Genomic DNA, 18,533 nt, shown 5'->3' on the forward strand with positions numbered 1-18,533 from the left:
AAAGAAGCAATTCTTTTCCTCCCGTATCGTGTCCACAAGTTCACATCTGGAGGAGTTGTTCAGGGTTGTGAAGGGGGTAATGTGCACCCCTTCCCCTTTGGATCAGTACTTGGAACCAACAATTACTCGCTGTGACATTTTTGACTCGGTTACAAAACTCAATTGTAATGGGATCTCTAAAGTGAGAGCTCTTGAATATTGTCCTTTACCTTTTACTTTTTGGCAGGATGGGGTAAATATTCGAGAAGTTCCAAATTTTGATGCTAGTGCCTAAGAATTCATAATAATTCCAGCTTTGCACTCTGACCTCACTTCTTTTCTTTCCTCTCCCTCCATGCAATTTGTTTGGCATTTCTCATAAGGGGCTTCTGCTGTTGCCCTGCTAGATCTGTTTGGAGCAACTGTAGGTCACTTTCAACTTTCTCTATACAAATAGGAGGGGGTGGAAAGTGGGAAACTAGTAGGCCTAAATGTTCATTTGCTCTTCTGTGCATTTCCCCCTATCTAAATGGAAAGATTTGGGTGTAGGTAGTATTAGGGATAAAAAGCCTGCAGTGTTTGACTCAAACAGATGTACCTGATTGACTTTTCAAATGAAATTTAGGTTCCCAGTCAACTTTTACAAGAGGAAGCTCAAGCCTTAGAGTTACAGGTCAGCCAATTAAGGGGGTAAAACTGCAACTTGGAGGATATTCTTCAATCCTCTTAGTAGTTGTTCAGACTGGTGTGCAGAAGCCATTTGTCTGACAGACATCCACAAAACTTTATTGTAAAAAGATTTGTATAACTAATGAATAACAGTGAGGTGAGGAAGTGGAAGACCATGCCATTTCTATCAAAGGATGAAATCATTAGCGTTTCTTAGCATAGGTAGTTACAGATGTAGTAAAAATGCTGACTTTGAAATGGCCTTTATAAAGCAACTTTGGGAGCTGGGTGCTACTTCCTTATCAGCACCCAGGTTCATTGGGTGCCACTTTGTGAACTGATCCCTAATGTACATTTTTGTTACATCCTTTTCTGTTTCTTGTTGCCTTGCTTGACTGTCTCTTGAATGCCACAAATGCAGTATACTTGAAAAGAGCAGAGTTTAGCACTATGTACAGTGAACTTCCAGAATTTGATTAATGTTGACATTTCACGTCAATTCTCACAATCCCAGATGCATCCCAGCACTGTAGACTAGTAGCCATGGATAGACTTGTTCTTCATGCATTTGGCCAAGTCCCATATAAGGTCATCCAAGCTGATGGCCATCTGAGGTCATCACCACATCCTGTGGCAGAGAATTCCACAGATTAATTATGCACTGTGTGAAAAAGTACTCCTTGTTGTCTTGTCCTAAATTTCGTGGCAACCAGGTTCATGGGAAGACTCCAGGTTCTAGTGTTGTGAAATAGGGAGAACTTCTCTCTCCACTCTTTCCACACCATGCATAATTTTTTTAACCTCTGTCGTGTCTCCCCTTCAGTTGCCTTTTTTCTAAACTAAAAAGCTCCAAATGTTGTAGCTTTTCCTCATAAGGAAGGTGTTCTAGACCCTTGACCATCTTGGTTGCCCTCTTTTGTACCTTTTCCAGTTCTACAATATTCTTTTTGAGATATGATGGCCATATCTCAAATGTGGTCCGTACACAGTACTGCAAATGTGTCTGCACCATAGATTTGTAGAAGGGCATTATAATATTAGCAGTTTTATTTTCAACCCCTTTCCTAATGATCCCTAGCTTTCCATAGCTGCTGCTTACTGAGTTCTCATTGGGTCCACTGGGGATCTGCTACGACCCCCTGATCCCTCTCCTGGTCAGTCACAGACAGCTCAGACCCCATCAGTGTATATGTGAAGTTGGGGGCAAAAAAACCCCAATGTGCATCACTTTACACTTGCTTACAATTAACCCCCATTTGCCATGTTGTTGCCCACTGACCCAGCCTGGAGAGATCCTTTTGGAGCTTCTCACAATCTGCTTTGGATTTCACTACCCTTAATAGTTTAGTGTCATCTGCAACTTCGTCCACCTCGTTGCTTACCCAATTTCTAGATCATCACTCTCTATAATTTTCTTAGACGTACCTGTTGCTAATCCCATGAGTGGCAGCTCTCACTAGAGTTGTCGCGTGAGGGGAGGGGAAGAGGAAAGCAATGGTGGTGGGAAACATAAGGCTAACGGACAGGCTAGTGAACAGGCAGGCGGATGGGTGGGGAGAGAAAGAGAAAGCGGGGGAGGGGGAAGTGGGGGCGAGGGAAAGAAAGTGGGGTGACTGGGGGTGGAGAAAGCAGTGGGCGGCAGGAAAAAGCGGCTGGCCAGGTGGCCGTCCAGTGAGAAAAAACATTGGAGAGGGGAAGGCCAAGAACAAGGGAGAACTAGAGGTGCAGATACTTTGTACCCAGGCCAGCTAGTTTATGAATAAATTAAAAAGCACTGGTCTCAGTACAGATCCCTGAGGGTCCCAACTACTTACTGCTCACCTTTGTGAAAATTGTCCATTTATTCTTATTCTCAGTTTCCTCTCCTTCAGCCAGTTTCCAATCCACGAATGAACATGTTCCCTAATCCCTTGACTGCTAAATTTATTCAAGAGCCTTTGATGGGGGGCGGGGGGGCGGTGCTTGTCAAAAGCTCTTTGAACGTCCAAGTATACTATGTCAACTGGATCACCTCTGTCCACATGCCTATTGACACTCTCAAAGAACTCCAAAAGGTTAGTGAGGCAAGACTTACCTTTGCAGAAGTTGTGCTGGTTCTCTTATATGTTTAACAATTTTATTTTTAATTATGCTTTCCACCAATTTACCTGGAACAGATGTTAAGATAACCAGCTTGCAATTTCTTGAAGCCTTTTCTGAAAGTTAGTTTTACATTGGCTACTTTCCAGGTCTCTGGCACAGTGACTGATTGTAGGGACATATTCTTGCTAGAAGATCAGCAAATTCCACATTTGAGTTTTTAAAGAACATCTGAACATAACGGCCCTGCTGGATCAGACTCAAGGCCGGGCCTGCTCAACTTTGGCCTCCCTGCAGATGTTGGCCTTCAACTCCAGTAATCCCTATTGGCCACTGTGACTGGAGATTATGGGAGTTGTAGTCCAAAACAACTGGGGGGGCCTAAGTTGAGCAGGTCTGCTCAAAGCCTATTTAGTCCAGTATCCTGTTTCACACAGTGGCCCACCCAATGCCTCTGGGAAGCCCACAGGAAAGAGCTGAGGGCATGCCCTCTCATCTGCTGTTGCTCCCCTACAACTGGTATTTAGAGGCATTTTGCCTCTGAGGCTGGAGGTGGCCTATAGCCCTCAGACTAGTAGCCACTGATAGACCTGATCTCCATGAATTTATCTAAACCCTTCTTAAAGCCGTCCAGGCTGCTGGCAGTTGACACTTCCTGTGGCCACAGAAATCTGGCTCTAGTGATTTAACTTTAAATTTTTCAGGCTGGTTTAGAACATCCTCTCTTGTCACTTCTATTTGATTCCGTTCTTCAGCCTCCCTTCCAGAAAAGCTCAGTTCAGGCATGGATATATGATCTTATCCTCTTCCGTGAAGACACATGCAAATAGGTCATTGAGTTTCTCTTCAATCTTCATATCCCCCTTAAGTATCCTTTTCACTATCTTGTCATCTAATGTTCCAACTATCTATCTCCCTGATTTTCTGCTTTTGATGTATTTAAATAAATTTTTATTTCTTTTGCCATATGTTCCTCAAACTCTGTGTGTGTGTGTGCGTGTGTGTGTGCGCGTGGTGCGCCTATGCGCGTGAGCACGCGCACATCCCTTACTGTCTCCTTGCATTTCTTTTGCCAGAGTTTGTGTTCCTTTCTGTTATAACTTGGGCATGACTTCCATTTTCTGAAGGAAGTCTTCATGCCTTTTATAACTTCCTTCACTCTGTATGCCATGCTGTGTCTTCCTGGACTTTTGTGGTACCTTTTTCTTCTTTTTGTTATTCAAAGCCTCTATTATAGTGGTTTTAAGTAAGATCCATGCACTCAGGAGTGATTTTACCATCCTGATTCCCTTTCAATTGTCTTTTCACTCCTCAGTTTTGAGCAGTTTCCTTTTCTGAAGTCCACAGTGTCTGTGTTGGACTTCCTTGGCAATTCTCCACTTGCATACATTCTGGACTTGCTTGCACTATGGTCACTGTTCCCTATTGGTTCCATGCAGTGTTCCCTCTAAAGTGTGCGCACATGCACACACTCACAAGTTTTTTTAATGTCCGCTCAGTTAATTTTAGTTCCCACTTCGGTTGAATCAGGAAGGCCCCATTCTGAATGCATGTGTGCCCACATTGCCTTGATACTGCCGCCCAGTCCTAGTGGCTGGTTAATTACATATATTTTACTCATATAAAATATCACTATCTTTGTATCTTTCTTATGATTGGGGTTTTTTTCTTGGATGGATAAGATCTTGTTTGTAAACTTGTATTTTTGTCGAAATCTCAGAGATATAACATTTCTGTTTTTTACTTGTATTACTAATAAAAGCATTTTAAAAATCTAAAAGAAAAATATACTGCCACCCAGAACAAAACTCATTCTGCACACAGGTGGAAAAAATTAGAGAGAACACTGGTTCCATGATACTGAACATCTCGCACCAGATCCTGAACACCCCTCAGGATTAAGTCCAGGGTTGCCTTCTCTCTGCTTGGTTCTATGACCACCTGTTTTAAGGCATGGTCATTTAGCATATCTAGAAATTTGGCTTCTTTGTCAATACCTGAATGTGAATATACCCAGTCTGTGTGAGGGTAATTGAAGTCACCCATTATTACAATATACAACATTAATAATACAAAATCTGTCTTTTTTTAATGCCTCCCTGATTTCCTTCTCCAGTTCGAGATCAACATTTTGATTAGGACTGAGATAGCATGTCCCTAATCATTCAGGCCTCATATTCTCACCCACAATGTTTCTGCAGAGGCGTTTAGTCCTCCTTTCTCTCCTAGGCTGTTAGATTCTATCCCTTCTAGCTTGTTAGATTCTATCCCTTCTTTAGCATAAAGGAGATCCTTGCTATCCATGAATTTGACATCAGTGGATTTGTGAATCCGCGGTTGGGTGATTGACACCTGACCTTGGAATACATGGAAAAAACACAGCCAAAAAAGGGTTAATTTTGCATATCCATTAGGTCAGGTTGGCCGGAAATGACCTCAGAGGTGATTTCCAGCCATATTTTAATCAAAAGAGCCATTTTGTGGCTCATTTTTGTGGTTCAAAAGCACATTTTCCTGTGGGTTTTTATGGAAAAGTGGGGGGATTTGGAGGATGGGCATTCCTAGACAGCTGGAGACTAACAGAGCATGGTAGGGCACCCCCCCCATGGGGCATTTTCCACTAATTTTTGCCCTTGTCTCCAGCATCCAGGAACCTGACACTGCCCCCCCATCCCCATTGCCTCAGTATCTGTGATTTTGGTGTCTGTGGTAGTAGCGGAGAACGGAACCCCCATGGATACTGAGGTCCATCTGTACAGTGCTACACCACCCAAATATATCCTTCCCTTCCTTTCTGTAAAGCCTGTATCCTTGAACAACCTTTCTGGATTATCTGAAACATTTACACCCTAACCATTTCAAATCCGCATTAGACATTAGGGAGAAATTTCCAGACTGCATGGGAAGTCTGACAGTGAACGGTCTGCCTTGCATGGTGGTGGGCTCTCCTCCTGAAGAGAAGATCCCACAACCATGATTCAAAAGGAGGCTGGATGGCCGTCTGTTAGGGATGCTGCAGCAACTTCTGGCATTGAGCAGGGGTTTGGAGTAGAAAATCTCCAGGGTCCCTTTTGACTCCTAAAATTGTATGGTTTTATTCACGCATTTTCAAGCACACAACAAACGATCACATTTAAGTGACTGTTGTTATTTACTGGAATATGAGTTTTCAGATATTCACAAAATGTGTCCAGATAGAATAGTCACCATTAACATCTGAACAGTAAATTTTGGACATTCACCGTAGCATAAACCCTACCTGGCACAACATACTATTGGCTTCATTGAGGTTATCAACTCATCCGTTGGAAGTAACTTACCAGATCGTATGACAAGGATGTAGGCAGCTGTTCTTTTATCTGTTTGTGCACTTGTCTGCAAGACTGATGTAGCTGCTTTCCCCATATCCTTTTTGAACTTGGGATATTGGTTCTTGAAGTAGAAAAGCCAAGACATAATCCACTTGTGTGAAACATTACGAGTTCTGCCCCTGTCATACTAATGATGGGATTACACAGGACCAACCAACTTTTTAATTGTGATTTGGGGATGGCGTTGTTGCATTAGAAGATAAATGATGAAAGTCTTATGGGTTTATAGTCATCTGTGTATGAGCACAATAAAAAGATTAAAGGCTGTGATTAAGGTAAAAAAATAGGACAATTGCTAGGGATGTGCCCAGAACCGCTCCTTGGCGTTTCTTAGCTAGCAGGGGTGCTCCCTTAAGGGTGGGGGAGGGTGCATTTACCCCGCCCCCCCGGCCACATTTTCCCTGTCGGTGCTCTGTTGTATCAAAGCCCCTCGGGGCAGCAGCATACTTCCCTGCCGTCCCATTGCTATCTGTGGCCTGAAGTACCGGGTGCACATGCACCCGGAACTTCTGGCTGAAGATGGCAACAGGGTGGCAGGGAGGTACGCCGCCACACCGAGGGGCTTTGATACAACGGAGCGCCGACGGGGGAAATCCCTCAGGAGGGGTAAGTGCACCCTCCCTTGCCCTTAAGGGAGCACCCCCGCCACCCCCAAAATGGCCCCAGTGACTGAAACGTTTCGGAGGCTTCTATAATGGCCTCCAGAATGTTTCAGGCACAAGTCTAACAATTGCTAGAGTGTTTAAGGAAAATGGGAGGCCCATCCAAAATATACATGGCATGGTAGAGTGTATATAGTTCTTTTCAATGTGGATTTTTCTAACCTATGAGACTGGCAAATAATAATTGGCTGTACCAAGGGGTTAATTTGTTTTGTACGGGACATTATTTGGAAGAGTGTTTAAAATCAAGATGATCACTTTGAGAACACTGTTTCTTTTTTATTTAAAAAATTGTATAAAATTTTTAATTTATATTTATTAATTTAATTCTTGCAGCTTGCTTTTCTAAATTTTCTTCTTCTTTTGAACAGGTGAACGTTTACGTGCTGGGAAAAACTTTCCTTCTGTTGGCCAGAGAGCTCTGCATAAATGCTCCAGCTATAGGTATTTTTTAATAAGACTTGGCTTTCGGTAGGTGGGCATGCCTGTGCCATGATTTCCTAAAATTAAAACAATTACATAATGCAATTTAACATGAATTTAAAATACATTTCAAACTTTAAAAATCCCGAGGAGTCCAGAGGTGAAAGCTGCCAATTGAAGCAGAGAGGTAACTTAAACTTACAGTGGCTAAATTTTGTCATTGTGAACATAAAGTTTTCTCATCCAGTTCCTGATGACCTTTTAAAATAATAATGTTTTGAGTAAATGAATGGCTAAGCTTTACTCAAAGCATGCAGCTGTTGCATTAAGTTCAACAGAAATTTAAGTACAACATTGCTATAGAGATTTTGATAAATATAAATATAATCTCCCTCTAATAGGTAAACCAGGCAATTAACCACTGATTAGTGGTGTCTAGCAATTGCCCTTAGTAAATGTTGGGAAATTGTGACAACAAATCCCCTTGATGTAGGAGCCATGTGTTGGAAACAGCATCATAGCAGTTACTGTTTTACATGTTTGTCCCTGCCTGCAGTATAATTATTTCCAAGTCAGCTTGTTGCATACATACAATCTTGATATCAACAATCTGATATACAGAATCTGTATATCTTGATACAAACAATCTGTATATCAGAAGCTCAACCTTGCTTGGCTGTGGTGCATAGCCAGCCTTCGAACTAATGTGACATGATATAATTAAGCGTGGCTGCATGGGGGAATTTTAACTTATCTCTAAGACTGGATTAGCATGTGGTCAGTTTGTTTGTGTAGGAAAGAATGGTCTAAGGAGCCTTATATACTGAAAAATTAACACTTAGATTTGTTTAAAAGAAATGAGAGGTTGATTTGATGAAAGAAAAAGCTGATTTTAATTATTAGTTGGAGGCTTATATTTTGGTGGATTGACTTAGGGGGCAGCATTTTATTGGCAAAATCAAAGTAAATTGTGAATGATGCCATTTAGACTTCCATTTTTCCCACAGTGGTTGTAACATTGGTATTAACAACAAACTTTTGCAAATGCTTCCATGACCAAAGGCCAGAGTAGATGGCGCTATTGTAGTGCATGTGAGAATGTATTTCCATGAACAAGGTGTTCTCTGAAATTCAGAGTCCTATTCCTTTTGGATAAATACAGGTATAAGCTGTATTTAACCTTTATTATTTAAATTCAGTCTTCTGTTTGAGTGAATATGGTACATATATCATGGTAAATGCTGGAGACTTACTGAATGTTTTTTATTTATAATATTTGATAGAAAAGTAAGAATGCCCAAACATCCCAAAAGTTACTGCTGTGTCCAAAGCTCCCAGAAGTGACCAAAATATAACCACATCTACCTCTTTTTATAGCAAATCAATATTTAATCAAAGTACTTGTATAAATGTGCAGAAAAGGTGTGAGAACTCTGATATTTACTGATAATCAAACTTAGTTTCATATTGCACTTTAGAATGCCCAAAACATTTCACAGGCGTTCTTAGTAATCTTACAACAACCTTGTGAGGTAGGCCAGCATTGGTTTCAGATGATATTGTAGGTGGAGGGCACAGGCCAAGAGCATGGCTTACCTCAGGCCATCTGGGAGTTCATGGCAGAGGTGGCATTTGAAGTAAACCAGGATTTCCTGGGTCAGACGCGAAGCCCCTATGTTACACCAGCTGTTTATAAATGTCGTAAGATGGGGATCCACAAACTTAGGCTTAGCTCACTATCCAGCCATTATTTATGGTTGCCCTTGCTTCCCTCAAAACCTTCTCTGGCATGCAGAGAAAGGTCTTAGGAGAGAAGTGGGTGTTCCGTCATTTGCACTGGGGTTTGGAGATGGTAAGAAACAGGAGGAGCCTTCTAGGAAGGGATCCTTGGCTGTTTCTTGCTTGCTCAAAAATGGCAGTGGAAATGAGATATCTCATGTGGAGATTTGTGTGGTGTTGAGTGTCTTGCTTGCCAGAGGGATGGGGGTAGTCCCACCTCTGGTGAGCTGGCAAGTCCATTTGTAGATGCCTGCTAGAAGACTAGCTTGCTTTTTATGTTGGGAGGTCCATGATTATTAGGATATTATGCTTTTGGCTTTACAAGTTAGAGTATGTTTCAGAGGTCACTTAACATTGCTGCAGTGTGGCTAATTTCAACTGGGCTACAGCAGTAAAGTAGTCTTCAGTATCAAATTGCTGCTTTGGATTTTAAGAGATTGGATAGGAATGTTATATTATTGATATGATGTATCCATGTAGATTTGAACTGAGTATCATAACATGTGAGCTCACTTTGAGATACCTTAGTATTGGTTTGGCTACTTGCTTTTTGTTCTCTCATTCCTGGTGATCTTGCAGTATACAGTTGCTCCCAAGGAAAGGTCAATTGGTGTCCAGAGCCACTTTACTATTTTACCCAGATTCAGATAGAACCTCATTAGCTGCATCTTGCTCTTTGTAAGAGAGCTGCTATGAGAACTGGTAAACATAAAGCGTGCTGTTGAGTCTATTTCGACTCTGGCTCCCACAGAGCCCTGTGGTTGTCTTTGGTAGAATACAGGAGGGGTATACCATTGCCATCTCCCGCACAGTATGAGATGATGCCTCTCAGCATCTTCCTATATCACTGCTGCCCGATACAGTACCAACGAGGATTCGAACTGGCAAGCGTTCTGCTTGTTTCAAGCATTCCCCGCTGCACCACTTAAGGTGGTCGTGAGACCTGGTACTAAACCAGAACATATAACTTTGCATGATCAATTGTTTTGAAAGCTTACTCATTTGAGGCAGACTTCAAGATCTGCTGTTGTTATAATAGAGTAAACTTTGAAATTAATTTTTTTTAAAGTCCCAGGCTTTAGACAGATTTCCAATTTATTCACATCTTCAAAGCCCTAGTTTATATAAGCGAAAAAGGGAGTAATAGATGTATCCCACTTTCTAATCTCCAGGGACCGTAAAAAAAAAATCTCTTGGGAGATGAAAGGTTTGCTTTAGACACTTTAGTTGCTTGTGTCCTTGAGTCTACTCTCTAGGTATAAAGTCAGCTCATAAACTGACAGTGCCCTTCTGGGAGATTATTGTACTGTATTGTAAAAAACACACCAAAAAAAAACCTGATACAGATTTAGACAGCTGCATTCTCAACCAAATATCTTAAAAGCTTCAAGTTGCAACCACATTAGGTGGTGTTACCCTTTTTTGCTCTTGATTTTGAAAATCAAATGCTTGAGTTCTGACATCTTATTGTAATTTGTCACACTTCTGACAAACTACTGCACAGTGAAACTTACTTTGAGAACAGAAATAAATTTGTCAGTCTGTAACAATAACATGACCTTCTCAAGGGAGTGTCGCTACATTTGAGATACTTAAAATGTTCTTGCAACTCAACCCTTTATACATTTTACTCAGTGGGATTTTCTTCTGAGCTCAGTAGGGCGAATTCCTAAATAAGTTCCATTGAACTCAGTGGAACCTCCCCCCAAGTATAATGTGCACTTTTAGCAAGTCAACTTCATTGGCATGGGGCTGTGTAAGCATTTGAGTTACTCAGAGCTCTTTCAGAATTGTATGCTTGCTGACTCCTATAAAGAGAAATTGGTCTTCTAAAAAGTTGACTGCATATCTTTATCTCCTCTCAAGTGATCCAACATCATAGCAGTTGCTGTTGGATTGAAGTTCTGCATATTTCAACTAAAAGGAGTTACCTCCAGTAAATAAAATTATATGGCTACTGTTCTTTTGAAGTGCAATCCTGAAGTCAGATATATGGGCTTAAATCTGACTTCTTAAAAACTTAAGTTTGCATAAATGAGTTCAGGAGTGTAGCATGGGGTTAGGTGAGTCCATTTCTTAAGATGAGTCATACTTTTTACAAACTGGTATGAAAACAAGCTATCCGCTCAGTAATCAGTAAAGCACACAGGTGTTTAGGACAAGTAAAAATGTTTTATATTCAACAGATTCTCAAACCGCTCTAGTTTAGAACATTCTGTTTGAGTCAGCTGCAGTCTGCAAGTTAGTTATCTATATACAAAATAAATGCACATTACGTGCAAAATTTAACATTTTCCCCTCCTGCATGTTGCAGTTTAATAATTAAGTCAAATAGCTTATGAATAAATAAAATAAGAATAAATTCAAGAGCATTCCTTCACTTAGTTGGATAGCCTGATGGTAAGTAGTATAACATTCCATACTGCTCTGGAGTGTTCTGCAGTAAAATAAGCGTATCCCTCAGTGTGCATAGCAGCACTTGGAATACGACCTAAGTGAATGCATCATGCATAGAAAATGAGTTCAGGTATCTGTCCTCCTTGTACTCCTGTGCCATTGGTGCTGTCTGAGGAACACTGGAACTGGAACGTCACTTTCCCACACTGCACTTCAGTCATGCCCTCTTGTCCAAAATAACTGAGTTCATTGCCATCCAGAATGGCACTTACGTTGTAAAAGGTGTCTTGCTCCACCTGCACAGGATGCTCAAACCACACCGAGAAAGTGTTACTAGATCCATCAGAGGTAAACTTTGTCAGGTTCTGGGCAAGCACGACTCCCAGCCGCTTCAGTTCAATTTTGACACTGTATTCAGCTTTCCCACAACTTGACCCATACAATCCCAGTCCGGCTATAAATATCCTTTTATCGACAGCAAACTGAATGCTGTCGCACCGACCTCGGTACCTCCACTGATTGCTACGATATGCGGAGGATTGAAATCGGTGGCACCTTTGAGGTACAAGTCCTTTTCTTTTTGTCAGTGGAAATTCTAGCTTCGGTTTGTTTGCAGCAGTATACCACAAGAAAATATTGTGTCTCTCCTCGAGAGTTAGGATGTCAGACTGAGCAGCTCCATTGGCAAACTCTTCCAAAGTCATGGTTGGAATCCGTACCAAGTATAAAGCTTTTCCTAATACATTCCGCTTGTTCCTTGGCGTAACTGGCAGCCCTTGCCTCTTGCATTCAGCCTCGGCCCAGTTCAGGACGGCCTCAAACACCACCACCTCCTTGGTGTTCAGGGCTTCCCGAGTCACAATGATCTCCAGCGTCTGTTGATCTATTTCGCAGAAGCCCTCCGATTTCAGTGCCATTTCCGCTTGAGCATCTATGACTTCCCAACAGCGCTGTGTCAGCTCTGGCTCCTCAAAGAGTCTGCTCTGAGACAGCAGAACGCAAGCATTCTTGGCCTCTAGACTAGTCTCCAGAAAATTGACGCACGCTTTTGCTAATGCTGGGACAATGTACTTCTTGGCGGCGTATAGAGTAGCAAGCACTGTATCTGCTTCCAGGTCAATCTCATCGCTATACATATACCTATCAATATTAAAAACAACTGTTTAGAAAACAAACATTGTCCATTGACAACTATTAGGAGTTTAGTCTCTCCCCCGCCTTGTTAAGTGACATTTTACTTAGTTTCTTTTTACTTCTACTTACCTTAATAAGATTAGGAAAGCTGCAGGTTCTACATCTGGTATATGAATTTCAGATTTCACCTCTGCAAGATCACCGTAAAACATAGCATAGAAGACGGAGCTACCAACAGCCAAAACATACTGTGTGAAAAGAAAAGCAAGAATCTAAGTCAACCATGCTGGTAGGCAGCTGCATTTAGTCTCTGCTGCAGAGAGCTTAGAGGAAAAAAGCCAATCTAAGTAGTAATGTACTCCTTTCTCCTACCTATTAGGACTCGGTACAAATTCATTTTATCCAGCATAAGAGGTGTTCAGCATGTTGGAGCAAAAAACCCTCCAAGGCTACTAGTCTTTAGTGAAGTGGAATGCAATGTATTCTGAAACATAAGTGATTTAGATAACTTTCCACTGCATTTTGTGCAGTTGTTGGTGGTGGATAGGGCAAGAAAATATAGAAGCTGAAGAAAGTGGGTAGCAGGGTTTTAAAAACACACATACTGTAAATACAGTTAAAAGCCCCCGGGGTGGGGGGGAGAGAGGATGCCACAAACCTTGTGCGCAGGAACTTTCTTGGCTGCCCCGACTGGGCCCACAATAAAATGCACGTCCGCCATAAGCTCGTTATTGAACATGAGTGCGTTCCTGCAAGTTTACAGAGAAGAAGCCACAATTAAAGCCAAAGAAACAAAAGTCGACCCAAACGGGTATTGCTGGCTCAGCTATTCCTTCTCAGGGCCCTGTTTGCCCTCCTGCTCTTGGCCCCATTTCAACCAGGGCTACAGTGGCTGGTTCCCAGCAAGTGGGGAGGGGGAGAACAGGTACCAATCCAAGGCTGGGGACGAGAGTGCCCCCCCCCCACGGTCTGCCCAGACGCAGAGCGCGCACCGGCTCCCCGCCCCGCTGAGCCTCACCTCTGGCAGCCCCGCTGCCTTCGGGAAGCCAGCACGAAGTTCACGCCCAGCCGGCTTGCTGCGACCTGCAGCAGCCACTGGGGCGCCCAGGGAGAGCCTCCTTGCCTTTCAGGACCCCCCCCCCCCGCGCCACCTCCTCGTCCTGGGCAGGCTGCCCGGGCGGCAGGCAGGCGCTTACCTCTCTCGCAGGGTGGGGTGGAAGGACTGCCAGTTGGCGCTCTCCACGTTGTTGTTGTTGAGGTTTTGCAGCGGCGGAGGCGGCGGGGGCTGCGCGCTCTGCTGGAGCTGGAGGGCGTTTTTCTTGCTGTTGGCGGCGTTATTGCTGTTGGCGAGGTTGGTGTTGGCGCTGGCAGGGTAAAGTTCCGCAGCCATCTTCTTCTTGAGGGCCAGGGGCACGATCTCATAGCATGCTGGCCCCTTGCCGCTGGCCCGGACGCTCTTCTTGGACTTCTTTAAGGTCTCTGGAAGCAGAAGAAAGAAAGTCAAGCACTTCATGATCCGGCCATGGAAGCAACCATGGTCCAGTGGCATCAGCGGGAGGGGAGCCCCCCCGCTTCCTCGGCTGGAAATCGAGAACAGTCTCGGAGAAAAATCGAAGCGGCGCTTTCCAAAGCCCTTCTTTAGAGGGAGGCTGGCTGTCGGAAGCTCGAGGCTGCGGTGTGGGTCTCTTGAGTGCCGGTGTGCTTTTTCCTCTCTCGCTCTGCTTTGTGTTCCTGGTGGGGAGGCGCCGCAGTGATGATGCCCTAATGAATCATCGCCAGGGCTCACCTGGCTGCGGGGAGGGGAGCAGCGGCGGCTGCAGTAGCGGCAGCGCGGGGGCGCCGCAGCCTCGACCGGGGCAGGATCCCCGTGCCCAAACCAAGGCAGCCCAAGGAGGCGTCAAGCCCGCGATTTCCCCTGGAAAGGCAGAGTCCCTTCCAAGCCCCGGCGACGCTGAACTTCTGCCAGCGTTTCGGTCGCGGGCGGGAGCGCGAGCGCAGAAAACTCGTTATTTTCCCAGACGAAAATTGGACGTCCACAGAGGCAGCAGCACGTCCCGCAGATGGCCGACTGTTTTCGTCTTCCTTCTCCAGAGCAGGGTCGCAAGCTCAGCGCCTCCTCTCGCTCTCTTTCCGAGACCCTGGCCGATCAAACCCGGAGTGTGCGCAAGCATCCAGCCGCCCTTGCAGAGTGTGTGTGTGGGGGGGTCCCTTACGAAGCAAAGTCAAAACCTCTTGCAAGGATCCAGCTTTTGCGTCCCGGGAGGCGGCTACTTCTCTGGGGAGGCCGGTGCCCAGCGCGCTCCTCCCTCAGCAGACGCGCCGCGCTGGAGATGCTCCTTCTGCCCCTCGCCGCCGCCGCCGTATTTGGAAAGCCAGCAGCGGCTTTGCGGGGCTCAGCGCCCGTGTCCGTCCGCGTGTGCGCCTCCGAGCGCGTATGTGCTCCCTCGCCCGTCCCTCTCCCTCTCTGGCTGCCGCCTCCGCCTCCCGCTGCTCCTGCTTCAAATAGCCAGCAGCAGCTCCGCGCGTCAGCGGCGCCTGCTCCAATGGCGAAGCGGCGGCGAGCAGGGCGAAGAGGGGAGGCCGGCCTCCCTTCCTCCCGTCACCCCTCCCTTGCCAGACAATATGTCATTCTTCTCCGCTCCCTCCTAGCCGCCCACCACCCTTCGCTCTCCCCCCCCCCCGCGCTCCCATCAATCCAGTTCCCTCCTCCATTTGGGAAATTTACAGGAAACCCAAATGTTGGAGAGGGGTGGGGGTGGGGGTGAGAGGAGGCGGCGGCGGCGAACCACAAGGGAGCGAGCACAAAATGCAGTCCCCGATGCAGGCGAAAGCTTCGGAGTCCCCCCCCCAGGAGCGGCAGAAACTCTGCTATCCGTCTAAAAGAATCGGCGGGGGGGGCGCGCTTTGGGGTGAAGGGGAAGTTGAGTTGCTTTCTGGCTCTGGCCCGCTTCGGTTGCCAGGGGACATTCTCTTTCCCTCCCCTCGCCAGTGGGCAGCGCTCTCGCCTGAACCTTGCATCGGTGTCTGGGGCTGCTGCCGGCCCAAAGGTGGCCAGGCAAGGAGTAAACAAACGGATGCAGGTCCGGGTTGACACCCTTTCTCGGCGCCACTCGAGCCCCAGCCAGGTCGCTTTGAGCGCCGCAGCGCTTTCCGAGAAGGTGCATGGTGTTTGCCAGTCGACTCCCATGGTTCTGGACGCCGCTGCAGAGCCGGAGCTTCAGAGAGCCGCAAAAGGCAACGAGCGAGCGGACGCCAGGCAGCACTGCAGTTCGCAAAGTCGGCTGCGGCGCTCTGGCCACGCCGCGGGCCGGATCCCAGCCTCTTCCTCCCTCCCCTGGCCCCCGCCGCCAAGCCGATGAAAAAGCTAGGTACTCTACCTGGTCGCCTCTGCAGGCGTCCTGGCGCCCGAGCCCCATCGGGAAAGTTTGCACGGCAGGCTCGTCCACGGAGTCAGGAGCCATTATTATGGAAATGGAAGGCACTGGCAGCATCAGGCACCAGACGGGAGGGGCCGCCTCTCCGATTCCGGCTCCGTGCAGCAGCAGACCCGGGCAGGCCGAGCGAGGGCGCCCCTGCGCCTTTTGGACACAGCCGCGCACAATGCTCCTTTTCAGGCACCTTTTCCCACTCGGTTTGAACTTTCCCCTCTCCTTTTTTTGGGGGGGTGGGGGCGAGACACACAACACAACTCAGCACCCAGTACATTTTAAACTTTTTGTCACAGCAGCAAACAAGACGGAGTTTTTCGGCTGGCAGCAACGACAGCGGCGCTGGGCCCTGCAAATTATTTGGGTGCCAAGGCAGCCACAATTCACTGGTGCGCATCTCGTTCCCTTTGAAATCTGGAGGACCATGCAAACATTTTGGCATGCCTTGGATCAAACCCCTGATGTAGTCAGCGCCTGGAGAACGGCTTCGGATTTTACGGAAAGCATTTGCAAAGAGGCATTAATGTAGGTCATCACATGTCTCTTGTGCAGTATAGGGATGGCCCTAAGCTGGCTTGCCGGCATACCTACGCACTGCAGAATGCAGGGATGTGAGTTTTTCACACACTAACACCACTTTCCCGCGGGATGCTCTTAATGTTTGGAGCCAATGACCAAGGAACAAACAACTACTTGCGTTGGTCTTTATACAGTGTGGGCAGGTTTTCAGGGAAGGGCTCCAGCTCAGAGCTATATTGTGCACAGAATATGCTCCCAGGTCAGGGTGGACAACTCCCATCACCTCCAGCTTCGATTTATTGTGTCTGGGTTATGATGGGAGTTGTAGATATTAATTAGATATTGTTTTAATTGTGTCAACTTTTCAAATTTAATTAATTAATTAATTAGATTACACTTTTATACCGCCCCACGCACGTGTCTCTGGGCGCTTCACAATGATAAAACAGTTCTAACGATTTAAAACTAACAATTTAAAAATCAATCACAGAATTAAAACCTATACATTATTAAGAAGCTGAAAAGGCCTGAGTAAAAAGATGGGTTTTAAAATATTTTTTAAAAATTGTCAGAGATGGGGAGGATCATATCTCAGTAGGGAGCGCATTCCATAGTCCTGGGGCAGCAACCGAGAAGGCCCGTCTCCGTGTGGCCACCAGACGAACTGGCGGCAACTGGAGACAGACCTCCAGAGATGACCGCAATGGACGGTGGGGCTCATAGTGAAGAACACGTTCTCTCAAATACCCAGAGCCTAGGCCGTTTAGGGCTTTATAAGTTATAACTAGCACTTTGTATTTTGCCCAGAAACCTGTAGGCAGCCAGTGTAACTCCATCATCAGGAGTAATGTGGTCTCTCCGAGATGACCCAGAGACCAGCCTGGCTGCCGCATTCTGCACCAACTGAAGTTTCCGGACTACATACAAAGGCAGCCCCACGTAGAGCACATTACAGAAGTCAAGTCTGGAGGTTACCAACAAATGTACCACTGTTTTGAGGTCATTGATCTCGAGAAACGGGCACAGCTGGCGTATCAGCCGAAGCTGATAGAAAGCACCCCTGGCCACCGCCTCAACCTGAGAAACCAGAGAGAGGTGTGAATCCAGAAGTACTCCCAGACTGCGAACCTATTCCTTTTGGGGAAGTGTGACCCCATCTAGAACAGGTAGATCAAAATTGTCTCTGGAGTTCTGACCCCACACAATAAGTATCTCTCTGTTATCTGGATTCAGCTTCAATTTATTCTCCCTCATCCAGCCCATTACTGCTTCCAGGCAGGCATTTAGGGAGGATATGCCAGCTCCTGAAGAGGTTGACATAGAGAAGTAGATCTGGGTGTCATCAGCATACTGGTAACACCCAGCTCCAAATCCCCTGATGATCTCTCCCAGCGGTTTCATGTAGATATTAAAAAGCATTGGAGAGAGTACGGAGCCTTGAGGGACACCGTACTTAAGCTCAGATTTTGAAGAGCAACAATCTCCAATAGACACCATCTGGAATCTGTCCGAGAGGTAGGAGTGGAACCACTGTAAAACAGTGCCACCCACCCGCAACACTCTCAGACGTTCCAGAAGGATACTATGGTCGATAGTATCGAAAGCCGCCGAGAGATCCAAAAGGACCAACAGAGTCACACTTCCTCTGTCAATTGCCAATTGGAGATCATCCCTCAGGCCGACCAAGGCAGTCTCCACTCCATAGCCCGCCCGAAAACCAGTTTGAAATGGGTCTAGACCAGGGATTCTCAAACTTGGGTCCTCAGGTGTTATTGGACTTCAACTCCCATAATCCCCAACCAAAGGCCACTGAGGCTGGGGATTATGGGAGTTGAAGTCCAATAACACCTGAGGACCCAGGTTTGAGAATCCCTGGTCTAGATAATCAGTTTCTTCCAAGACCGCCTGGAGCTGAGAGGTCACCACCCTCTCAATTACTTTGCTCAGCCATGGGAGGTTGGAGACAGGCCTATAATTGCTCAACTCTGAGGGATCTAACGCAGGCTTCTTTAGAAGAGGTCTAATAATTGCCTCCTTAAGACAAGGAGGCATCCTGCCCTCCCTCAGAGAGGCATTTATTATTTCCACCAGGC

The 18,533-nt window shown here is 45.9% G+C and overlaps 2 protein-coding genes across 7 annotated transcripts in view; one reads left to right on the forward strand and one right to left on the reverse strand.

Annotated features, from left to right (window-relative positions):
- Positions 1 to 18,533, forward strand: part of BRF1 (BRF1 RNA polymerase III transcription initiation factor subunit) — a 310,658-nt gene that overhangs the window by 101,296 nt on the left and 190,829 nt on the right. For all 4 annotated transcript variants that reach the window (XR_008307877.1, XM_053252511.1, XM_053252521.1 and 1 more), the window contains one exon: positions 7,132 to 7,204. Coding sequence is in view for 3 of the 4 variants with exons in the window: in XM_053252511.1 (XP_053108486.1) it covers positions 7,132 to 7,204 (73 nt within the window). In the remaining variant the exon portion in view is untranslated. The remainder of the gene's footprint in view (positions 1 to 7,131; positions 7,205 to 18,533) is intronic.
- BTBD6 (BTB domain containing 6) lies at positions 11,115 to 16,005 on the reverse strand. 3 transcript variants are annotated; one of them, XM_053252565.1, is made up of 5 exons: positions 15,871 to 16,005; positions 13,690 to 13,972; positions 13,152 to 13,242; positions 12,623 to 12,741; positions 11,115 to 12,499 (listed from the first exon to the last, which is right to left on the reverse strand). In XM_053252565.1, the coding sequence occupies exons 2-5, from the start codon at positions 13,881 to 13,883 to the stop codon at positions 11,467 to 11,469; spliced, it is 1,437 nt and encodes a 478-aa protein (XP_053108540.1). In that variant the 5' UTR covers positions 13,884 to 13,972; positions 15,871 to 16,005; the 3' UTR covers positions 11,115 to 11,466. The 3 variants fall into 3 exon arrangements, with proteins under 3 accessions (XP_053108540.1, XP_053108551.1, XP_053108536.1); XM_053252576.1 differs by lacking the exon at positions 13,690 to 13,972 and having other exon boundaries at positions 15,871 to 15,970; XM_053252561.1 differs by lacking the exon at positions 15,871 to 16,005 and having other exon boundaries at positions 13,690 to 14,046.

The sequence above is a fragment of the Hemicordylus capensis genome, chromosome 1, assembly GCF_027244095.1.
Source record: "Hemicordylus capensis ecotype Gifberg chromosome 1, rHemCap1.1.pri, whole genome shotgun sequence".
Classification (NCBI taxonomy): Eukaryota; Metazoa; Chordata; class Lepidosauria; order Squamata; family Cordylidae; genus Hemicordylus; species Hemicordylus capensis.

What these genes read in the sequence shown, in the direction of transcription:
- BTBD6 (XM_053252561.1), bottom strand. Translation starts at nt 14,042, where the DNA reads ATGCCACTGGACCATGGTTGCTTCCATGGCCGGATCATGAAGTGCTTG. An exon ending in CACCCCACCCTGCGAGAGAG is followed by an intron (nt 13,243 to 13,689) that starts GTAAGCGCCTGC and finishes GTAAACTTGCAG; the next exon opens with GAACGCACTCATGTTCAATA. An exon ending in AGAAAGTTCCTGCGCACAAG is followed by an intron (nt 12,742 to 13,151) that starts GTTTGTGGCATC and finishes CTTTTCACACAG; the next exon opens with TATGTTTTGGCTGTTGGTAG.